The sequence below is a fragment of the Lycium barbarum genome, chromosome 3 (assembly GCF_019175385.1).
Source record: "Lycium barbarum isolate Lr01 chromosome 3, ASM1917538v2, whole genome shotgun sequence".
Classification (NCBI taxonomy): domain Eukaryota; kingdom Viridiplantae; phylum Streptophyta; class Magnoliopsida; order Solanales; family Solanaceae; genus Lycium; species Lycium barbarum.
The window spans coordinates 148,139,592-148,160,666 of NC_083339.1; the positions used below are offsets into that span (position 1 = coordinate 148,139,592).

General features: G+C 34.1%; 3 protein-coding genes and 1 long non-coding RNA gene across 4 annotated transcripts; 1 reads left to right on the forward strand and 3 right to left on the reverse strand.

The window, feature by feature from the left end:
- Window positions 1-1,023: 1,023 nt before the first annotated feature.
- Window positions 1,024-4,035, forward strand: LOC132633535 (uncharacterized). Its single transcript, XM_060350019.1, has 6 exons — window positions 1,024-1,495; window positions 1,637-1,762; window positions 2,302-2,592; window positions 3,392-3,484; window positions 3,602-3,669; window positions 3,757-4,035. The coding sequence occupies exons 1-6, from the start codon at window positions 1,190-1,192 to the stop codon at window positions 3,893-3,895; spliced, it is 1,023 nt and encodes a 340-aa protein (XP_060206002.1). The 5' UTR covers window positions 1,024-1,189; the 3' UTR covers window positions 3,896-4,035.
- Window positions 4,036-4,297: 262 nt separating this feature from the next.
- LOC132633534 (protein NODULATION SIGNALING PATHWAY 1-like) lies at window positions 4,298-6,681 on the reverse strand. The gene is made up of 2 exons (XM_060350017.1): window positions 5,661-6,681; window positions 4,298-5,499 (listed from the first exon to the last, which is right to left on the reverse strand). The coding sequence occupies exons 1-2, from the start codon at window positions 6,268-6,270 to the stop codon at window positions 4,448-4,450; spliced, it is 1,662 nt and encodes a 553-aa protein (XP_060206000.1). The 5' UTR covers window positions 6,271-6,681; the 3' UTR covers window positions 4,298-4,447.
- A 2,514-nt stretch (window positions 6,682-9,195) lies between these two features.
- LOC132633537 (auxin-binding protein ABP19a-like) lies at window positions 9,196-10,099 on the reverse strand. Its single transcript, XM_060350020.1, has one exon. The coding sequence runs from the start codon at window positions 10,033-10,035 to the stop codon at window positions 9,409-9,411; it is 627 nt and encodes a 208-aa protein (XP_060206003.1). The 5' UTR covers window positions 10,036-10,099; the 3' UTR covers window positions 9,196-9,408.
- A 3,072-nt stretch (window positions 10,100-13,171) lies between these two features.
- On the reverse strand, window positions 13,172-16,513 carry LOC132633538 (uncharacterized). The gene is made up of 2 exons (XR_009579670.1): window positions 15,945-16,513; window positions 13,172-13,578 (listed from the first exon to the last, which is right to left on the reverse strand). It is a non-coding gene; the product is annotated as an uncharacterized LOC132633538 (long non-coding RNA).
- Window positions 16,514-21,075: the final 4,562 nt, after the last annotated feature.

The following is a 21,075-nucleotide window of genomic DNA, read 5'->3' on the forward strand; positions in this document are numbered from 1 at the left end:
TTATATTACAGTATATTTCAATTTAATACTTGTTTTGTCCAAAGATGAATTAACGTGATGAACAAAAGATATTATACAATGTTCGGATCGAACAAGAAATTATTCTTATTATATATCATGAGCTACCCAACCTTGGCAGATCATGTTGTCTTCCATATCCTATGAGGCAGTGATGGAGACTCTACGCCTCTGCTTCCACAATCTCTTATCCTTCTATATCTCCATCATCTCCACTCTTCTCCGTTTGTTACTTTCCCCTTTACCCACCATTAATAAACACTTTCCTCTCTTATACCCCGTTTGACCAAACTTCTAAAATCAGATTATTTTATAAAGTATTTTTTTAAAAAAACACTTTTAGCGAAAAACAGTTTATGTTTGACCAATTAATTAAAAAAAAAACTTTTGAGCAACAATTAGTATTTGACCAAGTTTTTAAAAAGTGCTTCTATTTGTATTTTTCTCAAAAGTACTTTTCAAAAAAGTACTTTTGGGCAAAAGCTGTGTTTTTTTAGCTTCTGAAAAACTGCTTCTGCTACTCACCAGAATCACTTATTTTCTCTCAAAAGCTTGGCCAAACACCTCACTTTTTTTCAAATAAGTACTTATTGAAAAAATAAGTACTTTTGGGGGAAAAATAAGCTTGGCCAAACAGGCTATTAGTCCCCTTCATCGACATTTGTGTGACTATAAGTCATTTCATTAAAGGTAAAAAGAAAATTTTAAAATTAAATTGTTTATAATTATAGAGAAGTGACATTCTTTTTTAACAGACTACAAAGAAAAAGATGTCACATAAATTGAGACATAGAGAGTATAATAAGAAAAAAATTAAAATTATTAGGTAGTAAAATAAATTATAATAAAATAAATAAACAACTTAGAAATTGGTAAGAGTTGAACGAATTGAGTTATGATCCATTATTTCAATTCAAATAACCTTAATAACACACCTATTTATTAAGTCAAACATATTTTAATCCGCCTAAATTCAATCGAATCGAACCCTCGTCTGGCACCCCTAGCATTACTGTAGGTGAATTTAATAGTATTTGTTTTGTCTAAAGATGAATTTAACGTGATGAATAAAAAATAGATACAATGTTAGGATCGAACGAGTAATATATATTAGTATGATCTAGCCTTGGCAGATCATACTTGTCTTCCATTATCGTGTTGAGGCAGAGTAATGGAGACTCTACGCCTTTGCTTTCACAATCTCTTATCCTTTTATCTCTCCATTATCTCTACTCTTCTCCGTTTGTTACTCTCCCCTTTACCCACCATTAATAAACGATTCCCTCTCTTCGTTCCCTTCATTGATGCTTATGTATCCCTTTTATTCCGCTTCTCCAATTTATCACCATGCACCCTAGATTTAGACGAGCATACCACCATCCACTTCTGGGCCCCAAATCATCGACATTTCAACAAGCCCAATCTTTTATTGATCCATGGTTATGGTGGTGATGCAAAATGGCAATTCATGTACCAGGTCCTCAACGATTATATTTTATATAGTACAAATCTCGCAATTATGAAAAATAGCAAGCAGCATTCATATTTATAATGGGACAAAATTTACTTTAACTCCAAATGTCAAATCCTAACCAATTTTGATTATTTTGTCTAACAGGTTCGATCACTGGCCCAATCGTTTAATCTCTACATTCCGGATCTTCTCTTCTTCGGGAAATCGTTTACTACACGAACCGAACGGAGTGAAGAATTTCAGGCGAAATGCGTGGTGGAAGGGTTAAAGGTGTTAAAATTTATTTTTCTTTTGCATTATGATTTGCATAGAATACTATAGTATTTAGTTTCCTTTTAATTAATATCTATAAGAAAAATATTACATGTTTTATTTTATTTTATGCTTTTTAGTTCTTTATAAATAGTGATGTAGGCCTGTTTAGCCATGCAAATTGTAAAATTTGAAAAAAGCTGTTTATGTTTTTAAAGTGAAAAATGGTATTTGAAAATTGAAGGTGTGTTTGACTATGAATGCAAATTGGAGATGTGTTTGAATTATTGTGAGTAATTTAGAGTGAAAAAAGTGAAAGTAACTTTTTGGTGTTTTTCAATTCCGATTTTTTTTTTTTTTTCTAGTTGAATTCCTGAATTTTATGGTCAAAAGTGGTTTCCGAAATTCAACTCCAGAAAAAAGTAAATAATATTGATGGACAAATGGCAAGGTAGTCTTTCATTTTAATGCAAAAACAATGTAATAAATCAATGCAATGAATTTTTGTTCATTCTCTCTATGTTTTATCCCTAATTTTTTCGATTCCATAACAAAAGGGACTCGGAGTGAGAAAATGCTCGATGTTTGCGATTAGTTATGGAGGATTTGTTGGGTATCGAATGGCGGAGATGTATCCAGACATGGTGGAGAAAGTGGTGATACTGAGTAGTGGAGTTGGGTGTTCCAAGGAAGAGAAAGAGGAGCAATTGAAAAAAATAGGGAGAGATCCAGTTGAATTGTTAATACCAGCAAAACCAGAGGATCTGCATGTGCTGGTGAACTTGTCAATTTACAAGTATAATCCTTTCAAGTGGGCTCCTGATTACTTCCTCCAGGAATTCATCGATGTGAGTCCAAAAAATTTATGCACATTCAGTGTTTATATGAAAAAGTTTGTTTGATTTTAATGAGAAATGAATAGGTAAAGTTTTTAACTTACAGCTAGGATTTTAGTCCAGTGACAGTTTTCGTTACTTGAAATGTGGTGGTGGAAAAACTAATTTGCTACCACATTTCTGGTAATGAAACTGTAGTTCTGTCATTTTGTTGTTGCATGCAACAGAAGAAAAGTATTTTTTTGTACTAGGTGTTTGTACTAAATAATTTCAACTTAACATGGTTAGGTAATTAAGTAAGGTGAGATTATATGATAAAATTTATGTGCAGAAATACGCCATATCTGTTAATTTGACATAAACACAAGTAGTATGTGTACATTTTTACCTCCAGGAAATATTCGATACTTAGAAAGGACTGTTTTTTTTTTTTACATGCATGGAATTTTGTAAATGCTTTCTAGGAATTTTGAGGGTGTGTTTAGTACGTGCAAATGTTTTTCACAAAAAGTGTTTCCTGAAAAATAAGTGATATTCTTTTTTATTTTCTGGTCTATGGACTATGGAGTAATTCATAAGCAGAAAATATTGTGCAAGAGCACTTATATATAATTTAGGCAAATATTATGAAACTTATTTTTTGCTCTTTTGCTAGGGGAAGTCATTTTCTAGATTTTAAAGGAATTTATTATCTAGAAGTTATTTTTCAAAACATTTTGACCAACCACATCGTGAGCCAATAATGTACAAATTAAGATTACTGGAGATCTAGAAAGTAGCTCTATTGATGCTCTTCGTGTGTTGTTTGAAGATGATAAGTAGGAGTTACCTGAAGGAGAAACAAGAGCTAGTGAAACACTTGCTGGCAGACCATACAGATTGCATATGGCCCATCTTAACTCAGGTCAAACACCTCGTTATATTCTTTAAACAATCAACACATTAGTAGTGGTTGTTCAATCATTCTATTGACTATATAATCAGAGAAAAACTTAGTTTGTTGCTTAATTTGTGTCTATAGGAAACGCTGCTTATTTGGGGTGATAAGGACAGAGTTTTCCCTCTTATGTTCGGCCACCAATTGCAAAGGTACTTCTTTAATTCTACTTCTCTTCATGAACTAAAGTTTAAAGTGGACTGCTAGAATCTTAGTACTGAGTTTGTATTAACCTGCAGACATCTGGGGCCAAGAGCAAAGTTAGAAATAATCAAGAACACAGGACATGCAGCGAACATTGAATCTCCTGATTCTGTCAATGCTTTGATTAGAGCCTTTATCTTGCAGCAAAGCAAGGACTTAAATTGTAGCATCTGATTGACAATGGAATTAATCCTGTCAATCGCGATGCTACTAGGCTTAGCTGGGGGTTCTTGCTCGTTTATTTATGATGTCTCTATTATTGCCTCACTGTTTGTAAATAATGAACTACTAATGGGACCTTGAAGCATTAAGAATTCTTCCTAGATGTTATCAGACAAGTTAATGTACGTTTGATGAATGGCATCAACCTAAATGCAATCAGCTCAATTGGGATGTATTAAGGTTGGTGTTTGCTTGTAACTGTAAGTAATTGTAGAATTATAGGGGCAAAGCCAGAAATTGAAGTTGGAAGTTCAACACATGTGGCCGTGGGGTTAATCTTGTTTAACCCATTCTGTTTATCCACATATATTCTGTTTAGGCGCATGAGCATATACATATAATCAATAGCTACGAGACTGAGATAATTTTTTGACTTGTTGCCTCTACAAATACACTAATCAAAACATATCTAACATGGTAGGAAGACACCACGAGGAATTACATTTTTGATTACTTGACAGTTGATACACCCCTCAAAAACTAAAATCAAGTTACTCTAAATAGCTATATCTTCCATAATGAGCAGAATGAAATTGGCTGCCCTTTCCACCATAGATCCACACAGCCATCTCTCTCTTCCACTTTCATCACCCAGTTGTTGTCATACTTCCTCAACAACGCCCTAGCTCCATCTATGGCATCCTCTCCAAACACCTCCTTAACAAATCCAACGCTCCTCATTCTCTCACACCATTTCTCCTTCCTTTCATTCATTTCTCCCATATTCGTTAACGCCTTTGCTGCTTCTCCTTCCATCATCCTCCTTTCTTCGCTCTCACGCCCTTTGTAAGCCACACTCGTCGAGTCCAAAAACCTCCATAAGTACTCCACTCGTCGTGAGAACGTCGTAGCAAAATCCCCACAACTGTTGCAGCTACATTCCGTGTTGTTCTCGCTGAGAACTAATCCTTTCGGGTCCAAGCTCTTCAATATCCTCAACAACTCGGATCGTTCATCCGGGTTACCATGATGCAAATTGTGTAGTCTAAACTGAGCACAAATAACTAACGTTTCATCAGAAGATGAATTTATGACTTGTGAATTGAGACTCATAAGAGGAAAATTATCCAGTCTGTTGATCTGTAAATTGATGTTAATAGCCTTAGCAAAGGCTAGTAGTTGCGAGGAAAAATCGTAACCAGGTGGATCGATCACAAATGGAGTGCCTCTTAATTCTCCGTTCTCTATGGTTGGCGTAATAACTGTTACGCGAACCAACGGTGGTGGCCCACCTGATCGTAGAGTCAGCTCCTCGAGAAGTGTGGGCCACTGAACACCATGAGAGACTCCAATATCAAGGATGTGAAGGTTTTTTAACCGATCCTGTTTTCCAATAATTTGGAGAATAGAGGAATTCGCAATGTTATTGGGGATTCGGAACCAGGGACTAATATCATTGAAATTGATCAACGAGTCCCTGAAGAATTTATGATTGACAGAAGCGAAATTTGTAACTTCAAGAGTAGAAGAGGATGCTGATGACGTGCCAGGGGAAGAAGACAGATGATGTGTCAATGCGCGTAGTCCATGAGCAGCTAGCCTGTGGTTCGCATCACCTGTAAGTCATGACCGCCCATTTATTAGCTCAGATCATGTTAGCCCATTTAAAAATTGCGCGCGCTGGTATGTAGGTTGTGGCCTAAATCAATCCATTGAAATATAGTCAAAATATTCTTAAAAAGACATTTTTAAGAATAACATGTGAACGATGTTATACCTGTGAACGATGCTAGCTCATGCAGAACGTACAACAGATGTTGCACGCGGTTCATGTTACTGACAGAGATTGCAGCAGCACAAGGGTTGAGCAAATGCTCAGCCCATCTTCCTTCCTTGTTGTTACCGTTATTAGCTGTTGATTTTGTTGTTACTCTTTTTGGTGCTGTTGATCTTCTTACAACATGACCATCTTCCACCTCATTGATCTGACGGTTCTGATTCTTCCTTGGCCCCTTTGGATTATGATCAGGGCCTGTTGTTTTCCGTTTCTTAGACAGATCCAACGGTTGTGGATGATCTAAAATGATGGGCTCCGAAGGGATATTGCTAGTTGCTATGTTGACTGGGGAGTTGCTGTTGAAAGAGTTACATGTATTGTTGTGATTAACGATCTCTTCATTTGGAACCCACCATGAGTCGCCATAGAAATTTAAATCATCGGTGTAATCATAGGGCTCGTCGAGGAAGGATGGGACATCGGATAAAGTATTAGCTAGCCACTCTGAGATTGGATCGGAGTTGGAATTAGGCTCCAGTTCGTCGATGCCCATTATATTACAAAACCTGGAATAAGTGTGATCGGAGAGGATGTTTTGGTGTTTGAACATTGACTATTTATGATGTAAATTTGTTGTGGTCAAGTGTACTAAAAGAAATGGGAGAAATGTTTTTATCTTACTAAACGAGACAAAGAGGGGCATATTTAAAGGGTAAGTTTGCTGTTATTTTGAAAGTTATGTTGTTCTATTCAGATACTATTATTTTTTAATAAAGGTATGACGCTGGTAATCTTGTCTCTAATACGTGCTATTATTTGACTTATTTTCTGGCGTGTCACGATTGTTAAGAGTGCTATAAACAACACAATTGGAGAAACTAAATTATTTCTCTAAATTTCTTTGGATGGTGACAGGTTTTTTTGAGTTTGAAATTTCATGGGACGGCAAACTCTTCATTACCCTGATTAATTAATCTTGTTTTTGTTTGATATTGCCTTCTCCCAGGCTATTGGCTGATGCACTTTTGGCATTTTTCTCAAAAACTAAAATTGACCTCTAAACAACTCTTAGGGCCTCTTTGGAAAGCCACCTGGTAATGAGAATTGGTGTAATTGTTAGGGTAGTAATTACACAATCTAGTAATTACATTACTATTACAATAACTTATTTGTTTGTCATAACATAATTGCAGTGTAATTACAAGCGTGCTATTTGATTGCACAAGTGTAATTATACAGTTAGTTTAATTTAAAAATAAAATTTAATTATAAAAAAATTAAAATTAATATTTAAAAAATGTTTGCCTTTATAAATCATATTAAATTAGTTATTTAATATCACATTGTTTCTTGAAAATATATTAATTAATAATCATATTATTTGTAACTAATATTGTAAAAAATAATTGATATATATATTTTCAAATTAATAATATTTAATTTTAATTAATTATAAAACTTAAAAAGAAGATTTTTTTTGTGAGAACATCATGGATTGGGTGTTTGACAAAAAAATAATATTTATAAATATAATGCCATAACAAATGTTTGACACAAAAAATCCATCAAATGTAAGTGAAAAATAAACAACATGCAATGTGAAAGCAAATAACTTAAAATTGAAAATATAACCTAAATTCAAAATTCAAAATTCAAAAGAAAAGTTTAACATAATACTCTTATGTCAAATTTCAACATTACATAAATAAGTTCCAACGTAACTTAAGTAAATAATTCAAAAGAAAGGGAAAATATAAGTCTATAACCTCATTCACAACGAAATTCTACTTTAATAACGTCACTCGTTATATGCCAAGTTTGTTAATGACTCATTCTTTCCAATATTAAGAGGTATAGTTTCAAAAATTAGAATAATAACACGGTTATGCTAAATGAATAAAATAATTAAAAAATACGAGCAATTACATGGAACCACAAAAAATAAAGGTTGGGAATGAGAAGGAAATAAAAAATAAATAATATAAAAAGAAAAATATATTTTAAAAAATAAAAATAATTAAAAAGTAATCATAAAAAAGAAATTAAAATAATAGAAATAAAAATCAAAATAAATTAAAATAAACAAAAAAGAAACAAACTAAAAAGTAATCTTGTAATTACACCCAATTCTCAACACCCCCCCCCCCCCCCCCCCCCCCGAGAATTGAAGAGTGTAATTACACTCTCAATTACACCCAATTCCCACGTAACTGTATAATTACTTGATCAAACAAACAGGCCAAACTGTGTAATTACACTCAATTCCAATTACCTGGGTGGCTTTCCAAACAGGCCTTTAATACTACTAGTCTTTTTCAAGAAAATAAATGTTTTTGATCTACCAAAGATCCTATTATCAATACCATTTGTAATCTCTATTGCAAGTTCTTTACAAAATCAACAAAAGTTCTCTTTTGGACACCTTTTTCCAGTTTTAGATATGTAACTGCGTTAAGATGTTCTTGCTTTCCTAGTTCCCGTCGATATACTAGTGCTAAGTTGTTGGAATCTTCGTAGGTAGTACGAAGATGCTGAAACGCCGTGTGATTTGGGTCTAATTAGTCATTCTTAACGAATAGCAACAAGAGTGTTAGTTTGGTAAATATTTACTCGCACTTAGTGTTTATATCTAACCAAACAATTTAACTTTAACAGTTAAAAAGTAAAGAGAGAATATGTATCATTTATACTTTAAATGATAATGCGCGTATGAAATTAGATGTCCTACATTCATTGATCTTATGCAAACACCGTGTATTACATAAATCAAAAGGCAAAAAAGGAATAGTTTTTAATATGAAAAACATAGTGGCATGTATTTATTGAGGGTAAGTTTTTATCATCACAAAGAGCTTTCAGCTCTTGTCAATGTAATTGTAGTTTAACCCACATTGTTTCCCACCTATTTCTTCCCATTTATAGTTGGTCCATTTTGTTGTGGATCTTAATAATCAGGATCAATAGGTACATTTTTTACTTGATAAGATTTTGGCGATCTTCTAAGAGTTGAATAGGAAATTAAAAAAAGAATTATCTTGAAAGGAGAATTTACGGTGAAAACTTCCTTATACACCAGTATTTTTTAGTTGACTGAAAGAAAGTGCTATACTAAAGTCTACGTTGAGATAGGACTAATTGTTGTGTATTAGAAAAATCAGTAATGTAATTACCGCCTAAACCTTAATTACTCTTTCTCGAATCATTTTTATTAACCATATAAATTTAGGATCCAGCTCCACTCTATTTTCTGTTGTCTCTGTTCTCGAGTTCTTACTCTTTCTAACCGTCCTGGTTTGTAAACTCATTGTACTAGCTATGAGGTAACGAATTTTCAATCTGTGACTTTCACTTAGCTCATGTACCAGGTAATTTTCATTAGAGGCGAAGCCAAGTTTTAAAATTTATGGGTTTATAACTTGTCGCCAAATTCATAGCTTGTCTTAATTACTTGCTTTCTCAATAATGTATTTATACATATTTAATAAATTTTAATAAAAATATAGGAACTAAATAAAAGCAATTAACGAACCGTAAGTAACACTCTACTTCCGCCCCTGACTTTCATCATGGTAGGAAAAAAGGTTGTTTATTCCCAAACAACAGAACTTAAAGAAACAAAACAACCTTAGAAAAACACAGCACTTACAAAAAAAAATCATCAACAGAGAAGAAAAAACAGACAAGGAAAATACTCAAAAACAGAAAGGGGAAAGAAAAAAAATTAACAGCTAAACAAAATGGTAAATTCTTAGTTAGTGCCTCCAAGCACACCCTTGAGTTTCTTAATTGTTGCTTCATCAAGGAATGTGGTGGCCCCCACCAACTTAGTTGGCAAATCATTAGCAAATAATGCAAAATCAGTTATCTGAAGACCTGGATTAGAGCTGCTAAAAAATATAAAAGCCACAGAAGTGTATCCAGCATCACTCACTTGAAAATGCAATAATCCTTGTGGAAGTACCATTAAATCACCCTTTTTAAGTGTCTTTAAGTAAACAGTATTTGCTGAAGAAACAAATCCACAAGTAATTTGGCCTTGAGTCACGAGTAAAATTTCAGAAGCACCAGGGTGAGTGTGAAATGGAATTACACCACCTGGTGCTAAGTCCAAACGGCCCCCAGAAATCCCAAGCCCATTAAGGCCTGGAAATTGGGCTGCAAATGCTGGTGTAACTGCGGCCTTAATAATGCTTGCTGTGTTTCCAGCTTTACTAAGCCCAGAAAACACGAAATCGTCAACTGTGACATTTGTGACACTTTTGCAAGAATAACCAGCAGGTGATTCTGGACCTTTTAAGTCTGCTACACAGAAATCTTGAACAGAAGCATTGCTGCTCAAGATGAGGGCAGCTAAGAGAAAGAGAAGTTTAAACATTTTTGTAATTTTTTTTGGCTAGGGAAGAGTTAATTTGTTATATAGAGTTTGTGAGCAAGGTATGTTAGTTTGGTGTCTGTATATATAGGGAGAGATTGAGTGAGAATTTTGGAAATTAAAGAGCAAAAGGACTTGAATGTCGACAGGGAAATGCTAACCACAAATTGTGTGATAGGGCTATCTTGAATGTTGTTTGTGATCGGACCTTCGAACCAAGTTTTACCTTGTTCATCATGTCATGGACTTATATGTAAATTCACTGAGTGTCATCCGCATCGTCCTGAGTATTTATGGTCACCAAAATTTACAAGGTATTTTTTTCTTGTGTCCGTCTCAGAGCTAACTTGGCTAGGTAAAGGTGGTAAATTGAGTCCCACGCAATCACTCATCCGCCAAACAATAGGTTATGATATCAGTTGTTCGGTTAAGCCAACCAAAAATACTGGTAACAGTCTGTGATATAAGTCCATTTTGAGCCAAATCATCCTCAAAATGACGCCAACCAAAAATACTGCTAACATTCTGTGATATAAGTCCATTTTGAGCCAAATCATCCTCAAAATGACTTGCTCTGTTAAAAGTATCCTTATAGCTTATAGTTTTGTGTAACTTCTTTTCCTTGTTAATTACCATGTGACCCATGAAGAAATCGACAAAAAAGGTAAAAGAATAAAAACAAGGAGTATCTTTTTGGTGTTAATACACATTATTAGTTCATTAAGAGGTGATGTGATCGTGGGATATCTTGATTTCCCATTTGATAGGTCCGACTTAACAATCAAAATATCATTTCAAAGAGTATTGGTCTCTAGTGCATTGTTTTATCATGGCAACATGATGTTTCTCTTCTATATTTTCTATCACAGTGCAAATGTTATAGAAAGTTCAATGGGGCACTATATGGCCCCTTTTTAGTCCAATTTTCAAATTCTAAGTTAATTCAGTTGGGTTTAATTTCGCCTCCAAAAGTTGTTTGGGTAAATTTCTCCTTTTTGCAAATAAATTTAGGTCATTAGAAATTAGAATAACAGGGTACAGAATTTAAAGAGTGACATAAAAAAGATTACTTGTGCAAATGGCCATAAGGCGAGGGAGTTGAGTTAATGAAAGTGGTCCTAATTAAGGGCACATGATGGGAAAAAGGTAGGAAAAGGAGAAGTCTATATAAGAAGACACATCTGACAGCTCGAATCCAGAAAGGCATCAAAGTATACAATTGTATATCTTACTAAGTAGCTAGGAAAGGAATTATGTGGACAATAGCAATTGTGCTTCCACTAAAGGATTTCACAATTGAACTCGGTACACAAGAGGCCAAACTATGGAGGAAATTTAGCCTTGATTGGCGTCTGATATGGTGCAATGCTAGCTTGTAACAGAGACCGTTAGAATTTTGGGTTTAGGGGTTCTGAATTCTATAAAAGACATCTTATTGGGTTTTGAATAAATAATTCATATATGTATTTAGTGAATTTAAAGACAAATACAACATTTGGACAAAAACTATTGGATTATGCTGACCCGTATGCAGAAGTGTATCCGTCTCTGCAAACTTAGACAAGACATCTTCTCCTATTATTCGACCTATTTTTGTAGTCTGTAGCACATTGCTAGCTTGTAACAGAGACAAAGTTAGAATTTTGAGTTTAGGGGTTCTGAATTCTATAAAAGACATCTTATTGGGTTTTGAATAAATAATTCATATATATTTAGTGAATTTAAAGACAAATACAACATTTGGACAAAAACTATTGGATTATGCCTACCCGGAAGCAGAAGTGTATCCGTCTCTGCAAACTTAGACAAGACACCTTCTCCTATTATTCGACCTATTTAGTGTATACCCACTGTTAACACTTAAACAGATTCCGTGGAATAATAGCCTAACAAACATTATGTGGTATCTAATATTAACGTTAAATAAGTCTCCATTAGAAGCTGGAAAAACAATATTAACGTTAAATTTTTATAATAAATGATGCTCATTCTGGAAAGTCATAACAGATTTAGCATCTACATGAAGTTGAATCTTTGTTTTGTCCAAAATAACAATATGTTCAAATGTTGCTAGATAGATACTATTGCTTGAAATTTACTTAATATTCATGTGGCACCAGCTTAATGATAAATAACATTCAATTTTTATTTTTAACCAATAGAAACTTCTCTCTACATAACTAGAGTTGTTTCTTCTTCCCTAGAGGTATGACAGACCTATATAATGTAAATGAACCCACTGTAGTATACTCAAACTTCAGGTTTCCAAACAGTGGATTTATCTTTAACACGGAAACTCTATACAATTTCCTTTTATAATAATCCTTTATCCTAATGAAATTTTGGAACATGATGTGATAGCGCAGAGATTATTGTGTCCAGTATTTACAACTTGTGAAGCTGCGCTGGCCTTAGGCCTGAGTTGAGGAACTGGTTTGGGCTAATAACATAATACTCGACCAATGGTGATAAAAGCCTAAAAATAGCTTCTGGATTTTAGCTGTATACATAAGGCAAACTAAAAATAATAACTCAAGGCTCAAGCGCACAGATAGCCGATTTTAGGACCCGTATTTAAGGCATAACTTGAGTTTCAATTTTTCCTCGAGTTGTCGACACTGAAGCAATTCACCATGTGCTGGTGGTGGGAGAAATAGAATAATGGAGTTCCCACTGAGTACTTCATATCCGAGCAGTAATTCTCAGAGTCTCATGTGTGTGTGAGAGAGAAAAGAAGAAGGGCAGCTACACTTTCGTCTAAAATTTGTCAGCACTGGCTATAAGGTAAATCATTTCAAAAATCGGATATAACTTAAATAGCAGGGTGAAAACTGGCTATTGGATGGAATTCCTACATAAGTTAACGAAAGGCAATTGGGCTACCCATTAATAAGACTACCTGCCAAAAGAAATTGCCAACAAAAAAGCCCAAAACACAAGCTTTGTGAAACTTAGAATTACAAGTCAACCGAGATAAGTACGAACAGGGAATTTCCAGGTAAATTTAGAGAGTAAAAGCACTGCCACAACTTGATTTAGACTAAGCAGCAATCACCAGAATAAAGTAAATGCCACAAAATTAAACTCAAATATGCAACGATGATGATAAATAACACAGGCCACCATGCACAAAGGAAAAAAGGATTGACAATTCTTCACATTATTGCAAAAGCAACATATTTCAGACTAAAATAAAGACAACCTGTATTTAACGATGTTTATAACTTTTCAAGTCTGATAGTACATTCTATATAGATACCCAAGTAATTCTGCCTTCTTAGTATACAATATCAGAGACAATATTATAATTGTATTAACCCATAAATAAATGGTTTTCTTGAGGTGCAATCTCTATGGTACAAATCAGCATTACAGCTCAACAATGACAACTAATGCCTCTAACAAGTATCCTTGCCTCCCTTACAAGGTCCACTTCTTAACAGACAGAAAATAGGTAATCTTTAATGTCCTTCATAACAAATCCCGGCCAGTTGCTTAAAAATGATATAGGAGGCAAGATGTCATCTTAAAACTTTCCTTTATGACCTACAATATGAAAAATTAACAGTCAAGAATCGGCATTTCGTAGACACACACTACTACAATTAAAAATGAAAAACCAAGCCATAATTGCCTCTAAACATAATTTCATACCTCACTAAAAGTTTATCAAGAAATATTACTAACAAATGCAATTTAAGTTTCAGTTGTGCTAATGTCAAACTATGTTCTACTATGAATTACACACGAGTACTCGATTACACACCCCTCACTCTGGACCAAAGCAAGCCTCGTGTTCTCCTGAAGTTTAAAGAGGATTATTTCAATTCCAGACTCAACGACTTCATCCACTTTTTAATAACTGTGATGTCTGGGCCAACTTGCGCCCACCTCGACTAATTCCATGAGATACCGGCTACCTCCCACCAACAAAAGGTATCAGGTAACTTTGTAACTTTGTCCACCGAGACTTAGACGGATGGAAGAAAATCACCTGGTGTTTTTGTCTCCGTTGGATTTGAACCGGAGACCTCATGGTTCTCCTCCCACTTCATTGATCACCAAGCCACACCCGTGGGTGCTACTACTAGTAAATTCTAGTGAACACATCTTCTCCTGAACTTTATTTTTATTATTCGTCTTCTCGCATAGCTTTAATTAGTTAATTCTAGTAAACAGGTAAAGGCTTCGGCAATGATCCTTTTAATTCCAATACACTGGTATAGGTGGGCCTTCTATCATATAGACGTCTAAGAAAATCTTAAAAACTCAGGTTTCTGAAACAAATTCGACACCTATTTTTTCCCTTAAACAGTATTATTCTTGTTATATGGATACTTAAGTCATGCTATACAAAGATAAACAACAAGTAACCAAAATATGTTCCTGGCTGAGAACTTGAAAATGATTCTTCAGATATGAGCAATCAAGTATCAAAGAAGGGCAAATGGCAAATGGATTCCAGAAATCACAGTAGATTTTGTGAAAAAGCAGAACAAACCTCATGACAACATAGAAAAATATTCCACCCAAAAAAAAGCAATGATGCATAACATATGTAACTTTGCAACATTTCTCTTCATAAATTCAGATCACTGGTGGACTCAATCATTACTTTAGGCTCCACATTAAATAAAAAGTTCACCAAAAGCAATAAGCCAAGTACAAGGAGGTAACTTTCCAAAATACTGGCACAGCAGAGAAAACATCAATTAGTCCTAGTCATTCACATAGTCATAAAGGAAAAACCGTAATATTCACAACAAAATGTCATAAGGAAAATGAACAAAATCCCCCCAAAAAAAGGAAACTTGCTAATAATGCCAATCAAGAATTACCAATTTACAAGAGCAAAAACAGAAATGTGGATCGACACCAATCTTCTGCTGAATCCTTAATTTTTTGTAATCCATGGAGTGCCATATTCATCCGTTGTTCAAAGAATCTCAATCTGTATAACTCTTTAGCTATATAAAACATGCTCCCCGACGAGCTAACAATAATTAGGCAAACAAATAGAACCCATAACAGATTGAAATTGAAATTGTTGGCCTTCAAAATCTAGAATCTGCCTTCAACAATTGCCTTCTCTTGATTATCAAAAATGCCGCCACACAAACTTGCAATATCGCTGCAATACCCACAAACATTAACCCAAGTCTCTTCCCCCAATTTAGCTTCTTTCCCTTTGATGGTTGACTAGGTGGCCTTAATTTAAGATTATTCTGATTGTGGTGGTGTAAATGTTCCTTTTCCGCGTCTTTTTTCTTTGAAGCAGGTGGCGGTGGGGCCCCTTGGGTGGATGGTGGAGGTGGCGGTGGGGCCCCTTGGGTGGATGGTGGAGGTGGCGGTGGGGCCAACGGTGAAGGCGGAGGAGGTGGTGGCGGCGGCAATTTCTCAGGTGGTGGTGGTGGTGGTTGTAAATTAGGGGACTTTACATTTCCTTGTGAATTTACAGGAAGAGTAAATAAAATGAAGAAAATCCCAAATGTGAGGATTATCCAAGTTCGATCCATACATATGGGCAATCAAATCTTCAACAAAGATTAAGTCCTTCCATCCGGGTCGGACTCAAATCACCCAATATTTTCCCCAAATCGAAGCTTTAGGGTTTTCAACCGTTGCTAATCCAGGTAAATTTTTTCTTGATCTTGAAATAACAACCAAAATATTCCAAATGAATCCCCCCAAAATGTTGATAATTAAAGAAACGGGAGGTTGAAATCACCTAAATCGAATCTTCCACAAAGAACTAGGGTTAGAAAAATCGAATACCTAATTTTCCCCTGATCTTGCAGAAATAACCAATAATGTTTGAAAATAATGGCCTCAAAATGTTGAAAATTGAAGAACTAGACTTGGTGGGAGGTTGACTAGGCGAAGAAAAGGGTAGATTGGGAAGATATTTTTACCTCACAGATTCACAAATGTAGTGTGGCAAATATCTCCTTCTTTTTCTTGTTGATGTTGACAATTTTCCCCCAAATCCAAGCTCTCACAAATCTAATAAGTTAAAACCGTTGCTCCCAGCTAATTTTTTTTCCTGATCTTGAAGAAACAACCAAAATGTTTCAAATTAATATCCCAATAATGTTAATAATTGAAGAATCTGTTTAGGAACTTCGTGGAAGGTTCAACTATGCAAGAAAAAGTGTTGATTGGGATTTTTTTTTTTTTTTTTTTTTTTAACCTCAAAGATTCATAAACGTAATGTGGCAAATATCTTCTTGTTATTGTTGTTGATGTTGACAAATTTCTTCCCAAAAATGGACGTGATCCCCCCGTTAGAAATGGAGAAAATTAGAAAAGGGGGACAGCGAAGGGAAGAAAGAAAGAAAGAGAAATGGAAAGAGGGATTCAACGGTTGGTCTAATTTGGGAAATCGATCCACGATTTCATCGGCTGCTACTGTTGGTAATTCTTTAAACCCTTCATTATAGATTTGTATTCAGTGTAGATTTGTAATTCTACCTATCTTAATTGCCACACAAACACTACTAACCACTTAATAAAGAATATGTTCCTATATAATGATACAAAAATTACGGCCCAATACTTTTTGAAATAATCTAGCTTATAAAATAATCACAAAAAAAAATATATGTAGATATACATATACTATACATATAATATACATGTTGGAAATTTATATAGGAATATGTCTTCCAATTTATAATTAAAATATTTTTTATACAATTATAAATAGCGATGTTGTTAGCTAAATAGTTATTTTCACAACAATAGATATTGTAGAGATCATTCAGAGATTCGTAGAGCTTATCAGTAAAATACTTTCCATCAATACATATAATATACATATCAATTTATATATTTGAGCTACTGTCACCTGCCAGTGATTAAGTTTGACTAGCACTACATTTACATAAGTTTCCCAATGATTGAATATGAAAAACAATAGTTTGCGCATTTGGTTCTAGTAGACCTTTTATAATAAAAATTGCATATAAAATAATTTTAATAATTCATTGACCGAATTAACGAAATAAGTAATGCTTAATAATAAGCAAAATGAGAACAAAGTTGGTGGCAAAATATAAACTGAATTATGATAATGGAACGTGGAGTGGAGTTTACTAGATTCTTTATATTCAGCTCATATTATTATGGTTAGACGATGCATTTTAACGTGCTAAATGATTCAATAGAGGTAAAAAAGAATACATTAAAAGTAAATAACATAAAAACCATTCTTAGAAATCGTTTCATTTTTGTTATATGTAATAATCGCTTGATTTGTACATAAAACTCTGCATTAGTAGTAAAAAACGAACTAATATACTATAATTTGATCAAGACGGATATAACTTGTGTATATTTTTACGCAATAAAATATGTAATGTAGACGGCGTGTTATAGAACACCTCATCACATCATAATTTTCCAAACTTAATTAATCCTCTTTCCCTTGTTAGACTCATTTTATGCTTAAGCGCACTTCCTTACATATCAATTAAGATTTTTTTTTCACAAGGACATCCTCTTGTTGTTACTGAACATTATCTTAATAGAGACCAATCCTAGGTGTAATTTATTGTGTTATTTAACTACCGTGACATCCATGGCTCTAATTAACTTAAAATGCTTTTATCGAAGAACCAAAATTTTCTTTCAACGAGGAAGCACGAGCTCGTCACTGACAGACTTTCATTCTCATACCTAAAAAGATCAAAATAAAATCTATGTAATCTTATTATCCTTTAGAAAAAGGATTTGGGCAATGTGAAGTGAACATGGCACGCAAATGGGGCTATAATATTCAATTCACCTTGTTTTGTCTACTAATACAAGCACACTAGACTAGGATCACCCTCCACAGAGGAGGCTTCTTTATACTTCTTGTAACGAAAAAAACATTCCATTTGGTAATTGGTAGTAAAGAGTATGAGTAAGAGTGCCTCCTTTTTCACGTTTTTAGGGTGACTGGGCAAGCGAAAACTCATTGAAAAGAAGGTATAAAAGGAAAAAAATTATGATGGAACCACCAAGAGATACTATGGAATGAATTCTTCAATTTTAATTAGAAATTTAAGGTTCGAGTCCTGATATAAAAGAAGTTTTGAATGAGTGTTACACAATGTAAATTTAGATTAGTTAGAATTCTATTATGAGTATCAGGGTGAGAAAACAGAAAACCTAATGAAATTTTAACTCAACACCTAAGTAATGCCAGATAAAAATTATGATACTATGAAATGTTTAAATGTTCCTCTTAAGATCAAGGAGGCCCGTATGGCCCTATGTTAGAAAACCATGTTCTATTGTTTGTGCATCTCACCAGATCTCTATTGAAATAAACAAAGTATAATTTGGTAAATCTGAATTGTGCAGTACCATAACGTCTGCCAGGGAATCCAATATTTCCAGCCCTACATGCTATAATTATTTCAGTCCTCATATTTTATTACATTTTTTATCTTAACCAACCTATTATTATTTGGTTGTTAGAAATCTTTCCATCTGTAGTTCCTTTTTCACCATTCACCATAATGATTTGAAACTGCGATCTAAATCAGAATCCAATTTAAAAAATAAAAAGGTAGCTGACTAAAGGTACACCAACATTGCAAGAATAATTGCACAGCCTCACACACACACTTAACATTCAATTATTTAGGATCCATTATTTTGAAAGTCTTATTTGGTGTACATAGCTTTATCTAGCAATCAGACAGCCTAAAATCTACTAGGATTATGTATTTTTTTGCAATAAAAAACTCTCACTAATAAATTGGTTAATCTATCCCTACCCACCAAAAGACTAAGCAAAAAAGACCTATTACAAAAAATTTATAATTTAATTCTCCATTTTCCTCCCATAAGTTTGTCAACTCCATGATAATCAGATCTATACTGGAAAACTGGAAAAAGTAACAGGATCATGGACCCTCAAAAGGTTAGTGTGTGCTGTTCGACAGCTATGAGGACAAGTCTTGGCTTGACAGGGAAAAAAGAAAATCTAACAGAAAAGTAAAAATAATTGTATAAAAAGTCCTGCCCGCAGAGGATGAAAAAGTTCCATTCATAATCCAATATGGCTTTATTGACTTAATTTGAAACATAATTCATGCAACCCTTCAAAGGCCCCTCGTTATTCATTACTCCATACCTCACATAATAAATGTCATATTAACCAAAAAAAATTATCTCATAATAAGTATCACATAGGAAACCAAGACATAAATTGGCTAGCTTTTTCAATTCTATCCTTAGACAAAAAATGACAAGTTAAAGTAACATCTAAATGATGATTTACAACTTGTGCATGCTCTAATCAAGAAGAAAAAATAATTTATTTTTATTATGTAGAGATAATTTAATAAACTTCACACTGCATTATTTATTTCTTAATATGCGTGTTTTTTTTTTACTAAGGTGACACTTATTGTGGGATGGAAAGAGTAAAAAATAGACTATACCATGATATTCGATAAAATGTTTATTCTCGTTTTGTGTGCTTGATATATAGAAATTGGAGCCGTGTGGGATTCACTAAAGGAAAATAAAGCTCCTTAATATCCACGACTCAAATTCGAAATTTCTAGCAAAAGAAAAGATCATATTCGAACCACCACACTACTTGATAGTAGTAGATTGTTCGATTCTAAGAGCATGTATTATTAGTTTATTACCCATCTATTCATATTTTGGTGGATTGCAATTTGTAAGCATTTTTTGGCACGGATTCCCTTCAAAGGCCTTGGTCTTTGATTTTTGTCCCCCCAAATTGCTAGTCTTTAATTTTTGTCCTTCACTTAAAAAAATGACCAAAAATATTCTGAGATTCTGGATTTGAACCCCCGCTTAGTAAAAAACAAGCAAAGTAAGGCTTCGCGAAAAGTCTGCCTTAACGCAAAAAGTTTTTTTTTTTCCTTTTTCCTTAACGCGAAAAGTTGATATTAGGTGAAGGCCAAAAATTAAAGACCACTAAATTGAGGGACAAAAATTAAAGACCAGTGCCTTAGAAGGCCAATCCGCAGAAAAAAATGATGTATTATATTGGGGTATGCTGGGCCCAAAACCGAACGGCTTGTAAGATTTAGCCCAAAATTGTTGATCTGATTGGGTATGATATTCTCTGGATCTAAGCCCTAAAACTAGTTGTGCTCATATGGTACTGTTTATCAATTAACTAACCCTCTTTTGGAAAAAAACCCATTAGCTAACTTTCAAATTTTAAGTATTCAATGGATTTCTTAAGATAAATACAGAGTTTAAAGTTATTGGATTCGACCGTAGTCATAAGCTATACTCTAACTCCACCACTGGTTGTTGGTAACTGGTGGGCTGGCCGGTTGGGAGCTTTTGCAACACAATAGCATATCCGGTGGCAAAGCTACGTGTTGTGGCAAGGAGTTCAATTGAATGTCTTTCGTCGAAAACGTATATTGTGCAAATAGGGGCAAAATTAATTTTCTTAGTCATATGTAAAATCTATTAATTTTCTTGACATAAGAAAATATAAAATTTTCTTGACATAAGAAAATATAAAAGTTGCTCTAAGTTACGAAATTTAAATTCTTGGTATCTAGTATTTTTGTAAATTTCCTTATATATAACCCCAGCTTCACCACCGAGCAAGCATACTAGTAATGTATTTTTCAGTTGATCCCATAAAAGAAACATGATGAGCATACAAAGAGATATGTTGGAATTGAAGAGACATGAGAACGTCTTTGTAGAAATTGTTAAGAGTATTAACTCGCCTCATAATTTAGGAGGTATGGGCCATGGATATGTAATGTGGGCCTATTTCTATGGGGCCCATTGGCATGTGGGCATACTGTTTGTATCTTCCAAAACCTACAATACACCAAAAAAAGCATTGGGAATTGTTGCTTCTTCTCCTCTCAGTCGTGGCTTCAAAGTGCACGACCCTGGCGATAGACAAAATGTATACAACTTGCCTTTTGATTAAAATCTGTTAGCATTCTTTTCAAAACAGATTAATAAGAAAATAATATATACAATATAAATGGAAATGAAGAGACTGATTTATATTGTTATGTGATGTTTGCTTTATTA